Source organism: Otolemur garnettii, unplaced genomic scaffold (genome assembly GCF_000181295.1).
Source record: "Otolemur garnettii isolate 467f Iridium unplaced genomic scaffold, OtoGar3 scaffold00313, whole genome shotgun sequence".
NCBI lineage: Eukaryota > Metazoa > Chordata > Mammalia > Primates > Galagidae > Otolemur > Otolemur garnettii.
This window is the reverse complement of record NW_003852708.1, coordinates 212937-217799: the sequence shown is the minus strand read 5'-3', so window position 1 is coordinate 217799 and position 4863 is coordinate 212937. Positions and strand designations below refer to the sequence as shown.

The window sequence follows — 4863 nt, the reverse complement described above, 5'->3', positions numbered from 1 at the left end:
ACTCCTGGGCTCAAGCGAGTCTCCTGCCTCAGCCTCCCAAGTAGCTGGGACCACAGGCGCCCGCCACAATGCCTGGCTATTTTTTGGTTGCAGCCTCATTGTTGTTTGGTGGGCCCGGGCTGGGGATTCGAACCCGCCACCTTAGGTGTATGTGGCTGGCGCCTTAGGCACTTGAGCCACAGGCACCGAGCCTCTGTGATGGCTTCTTAGGTATATATTCATTTCCAAACTTGTCAAGTTGTAAACATTAACTAAATACAGCTTTTTGGATGTCAGTCAAACCTCAACAAAGTACTTTAAAGAATCATCTTGCTTAATCCCATAAAAATCCTTTTCAGCACGTTCATTTCAATTACATGGACTCCAATTTATTGTCAGGGGCACTGGCATTGCCATGCTGTTCAATCTTCCTATCTGTAAGTATGACACATCTCTCCCTTTATTTCAGTTTTCTTTTGTATGATTTTTGCACAATTTTTGATAGGTTTATTCCAGATACCTGATAATTTTTACAACATTTTGAATTGTAGGTACTTAGGAATGCTGTTTTAATTTTTAACTTTCCCTTTGGAAATAATGCCACATGTACAGAAAAGTTGCAAGAATAATATAAAGAACACTTTCATGAACCCCACCAGATTTATTCACTGTAACATTGGCATTTACATTTATGAAGAATACTATCCTCCTCCCCTTTTAGCAGAATTTCCCCATTTGGAGTTTGTCTGATCTATCCTGATGACTAGATTCTGGTTATTCATTTTCATCCATAATCCCACATAGGTAATATTGGTTTTCAGGTTTCTCACCTGAAAGGAAATGCCCATCTGCCCTCATTAATCTTATTTTTCACTATGTGGTCAATGTATTGTCCAATTTCTACCCGGTGGATAGTTACTATTTGTCTTGTGTAGCTGATTAATCATCTATGGAGAAACTTTCAGGCAACTATCCTGTCCCTCATTAAAATGTCCTTTAGCTTTAGTTATTATCCACTGGTGCTTCATGCCCAATCCAACCTTTACTATTGTGGTGGAAAAGAATGATTTTTTCCAACTTCATGCTGATGATTATAATTGATAATTCTACACAGAAACTTTATTCATTTTTTTAGTTATTTTTTTTCTTTGAGACAGAGTCTCACTCTGTCAGCCTGGATAGAGGTGTCATCATAACTCAGCAACCTCAAACTCTTGAGCATGTGCAATCCTCTTGCCTCAGCCTTCCATGTAGCTAGAACTACAGGTGCCCGCCATAGTGCTCAGATAACTTTTCTATTTTTAGTAGAGGTGGAGTCTCACTCTTGCTCAGGCTGGTCTCCAACTTCTGGGCTCAAGCAATCCACCCATGTCGTCTTCCCAGAGTGCTCAGATTACAGACCCCTGGCCCATTTTTCAGTTCTAATAGTGTGGAAACCCTCAAGGATTTTTTTCCAAATAAATAGTCATATTATTTATCTAGGTACTCCTCTGAGCCAATGGGGGGTAACCTCTTAAGCATATCAAGACAATTTTATGAACCTCCTAATGTCCAGAGGTTCTCTTTCTCTCTTCAAGCTCACCTGTGTTTTTAATTGTTATTTATTGAGTTTGTCAAAGTGTTTGCAGCAGGGAGGCAGTCTGCAAAAGTTCACTAAGATACAGAAAGCAAATCTCTACACCAGCACTACCCAAAAGAGAGTTTGCACCAGAATATAAATCACCTCCTGCTTCCTTGATTAAGACAGTCTTCTATTTTTTTAAAAAGTCAGCTTATCTAAAAAGCATGTTTACTAATGTGATTGATTTACATTCTTGTATACAAGCTCCTTCCATCAACAGTTCATAGGCCACAGTCCGAGTAGCAGAATTCCGAATGGCTCACTGTACAGGGGAAGGAATATTTCCATCCTGAGCAATTCCACATGGTTCACAAGTTGTCCATTGGCAGAGAAGCAATTAATCAACACTGGACAACTTTTGAACCATGTGGGACTATAGACGCCTGCCACAATACCCTGGCTCTTTTTTTTTTTTTGATTGCAGCCATCATTGTTGTTTGGCAAGCTGGGGCTGGAATCGAACCTGCTAGCTCAAGTGTATGTGGCTGGCGCTGTAGCCACTTGAGCCACAGGCGCTGAGCCGGCACTCTGCTTTTAAATTTAAGAAAAGGAAAGAACTGGCTTGGCGCCTGTGGCTCAAGCGGCTAAGGCACCAGCCACGTACACCTGAGCTGGCGGGTTCGAATCCAGCCTGGACCTGCCAAACAACAATAATGGCTGCAACCAAAAAATAGCCAGGCGTTGTGGCGGGCGCCTGTGGTCCCAGCTACTTGGGAGATGGAGGCAGGAGAATCGTTTGAGCCCAGGAGTTGGAGTTGCTGTGAGCTGTGATGCCACAACACTCTACCCAGGAGGACAGCTTGAGGCTCTGTCTCAAAAAAAAAAAAAAAGAAAGAAAGAAAAAGAAAGAATTAAACTCAACAAATATAAAACAAAGTTTTTTATATTTCTGAATTTTCAACTGGCTACAATAAGCATGAATTATTCTTATTAGAAAACATAACCATTACAAAGAATTAAAAATAAATAAGTAGCTGCCAAAAAAATTGCAACATAATATATAGTCAACTAGTTCTGTGTTGTCAGATAACAGGAATGATGATCTGAGCAAAAGTAAACAGAATAAAGAAGAAAAATGGTAAGGAGAGTAGGAAGATAAAAGGAAAGATAGAAAAATGTTGAGTGAATGAGCTAATGACATGAGGTCCCCAGGAGGAACACCCTCTGACTGAGGGACTGTGATGAGAACAGCATTATCTGCATGATTTTATTGCCAGGGTATCTTTGCCCAGAGGTAAAAGAAATGCTCAGGTTCTCTACAAGAAGGCATCATCAGAAAACTCTTGTTCTCTGACACTGGACCAGAAGCATCACAGAGCTGTGGTCTTGACCCTGGATGGATGAGGTTCACTCCACTTGTGGACAGCTGGATGGTAAGGGCCAAACCATGTCATCTTTGAGCAGCCCTGTTTCCATCCCTACCAAGAAGGCTCAAAGACAACAGTCAACTCAGGCTTTTCTTCTCGAAGTGTTTCTAATGCACGTTTTGTCTCATAATTGAAATACATTTCACATAACCTGTAAAAGAAAATAGAAAGTTTTAGGTTGTGCTCTTAAGAAAATTCAGAGTTTAAGCCCTCAAAAAAAAAAAAAAAAAAAAATATATATATATATGTTTCACTTTGCTGCCCTGGGGTTGAGTGCTGTGCTGTCATCATAGCTCACAGCAATCTCAAATTCTTGGGCTCAAGCAATCCTCTTGCCTCAACTTCTGGAACAGCTGGGACTACAGGTGCCCACTGCAATGCCTGGCTATTTTTTTCTATTTTTAGTATTAAAGTTTTCCTTGCAACTTAACTAAGGGATCAGATCATTTGTCCTGCATCATTTCTGGCAATCTTGGTTTGGTTGCATTATGAACTGAATGTCTTCCTTCAAAACTCATACCCTGAAGCCCTAACCCTAATGTAATGCTATTTCAAGATGAGGTCTTTGCAAGGTAGAAGAAGTCATGAGAGGAGGGGTCTCACGATAGAATTAGCAAGTCAAGAAGAGGACACTCATCAGGAACTGAATTAGCTGAAGCTTGATTTTGAACTTAACACCTATGAATATAATGTAAGATTTCCAAAATTGTGAGAGAATAATTGTCTGTTGTTGAACCCAGTCTATAGTATTTTGATATGACAACCTGAGGTAAGACAGGTTGACTTATATCCTGAATTCATTCCTCAGTCTCTTTTGAGCTTGTCGCTCAGGGTGGGTCCTGAATGTCCCTCAGGACTGGGTCAGTGATCTCACTTACAGCAATGTCTCCTGCTTCATCCTGGATAATCCTTCCCTTTGTTCCTGAATTTGTCTGCATTCAGGGAACTTCAGCTGGTCCAACAACAGACATGCCCCCCAGTGTCTGTACATGCATGCACTGTTCATCTAAACTTTTGTTTATTCAGGCCAGGCACAGTGGCTCATGCTGTAATCCTAGAACTTTGGGGGGGGGGTGAAGCAGGAGGTAGCTTGAGCCTAGGAGTTTGAGGTTGCAGTGAGCTATGATGATGCCCCCTGCACTCTAGCCCAGGCAACAGAGCAAGACTCTGCCTCAAATTAAATACATAAACTTTTGTTTATTTCAACCTGCGTTCCAGCAGGTTCTCAACCTTGAGGTCATGGATATGAATAAAAGTCCCTAGGAATTTATATTTTGGGGAAAAAAGATAATAAATAAGAAAATGACATAGCACAAAAAAATGGTGACCTACACTATCGAGGAAGATGAGAAGAAAAGAGGAAAGGGCAGTTGGGCTGCTGTTTTCAGTAAGGTAGTCAAAGACAGCCTTATAAAGAAAGAAGACCATTACACAGACAATGTAGGGATGTGTGGGAACAAGCCAGGTGGACAGAGGGAGAGAGTTTCAGGCAGAGAACAGCAAATGCAAAAAAGAAACCACTATGGCTGGAGCAGAATGAGCAAAGGTTAGAAGATGAATCTTCAGAAGCAGCAGGAGTCAGATTATGTGGGGCATAGAAGCCGCCATGAGTTTGTAGCTCTTTATGGAGTGACAGGAAGTCACCAGAGCATATTGGCAGGAGCAATATGATTGGACTTGTGTTTTAGCTACACCCTGTGTCTACTATAGTAAGAATGACAAGAGTAGGGTGGTCTGTCAGAATGCCACCGGGACAATCCAGACACTAAGGAGAGATGGATGAGACCATCCTTACTTAGTGGACAGGCTGTGGAAACACAGCTAACAGGACATGCCAATAGATTGGGTATGGGTAGAAGAAATAAGAGACATCAGAAATAGCACCAGGAATCTTTT

The 4863-nt window shown here is 41.4% G+C and overlaps 1 protein-coding gene across 2 annotated transcripts in view; it reads right to left on the bottom strand.

Annotated features, from left to right (window-relative positions):
• Positions 1-2520: 2520 nt before the first annotated feature.
• The window catches only part of NLRP3 (NLR family pyrin domain containing 3), a 28276-nt gene continuing 25933 nt past the window's right edge, over positions 2521-4863 (bottom strand). For both annotated transcript variants that reach the window (XM_003803476.3, XM_023509025.1), the window contains exon 10: positions 2521-3118. In XM_003803476.3, coding sequence (XP_003803524.1) covers positions 3019-3118 — 100 coding nt within the window. In that variant the 3' untranslated portion in view covers positions 2521-3018. The remainder of the gene's footprint in view (positions 3119-4863) is intronic.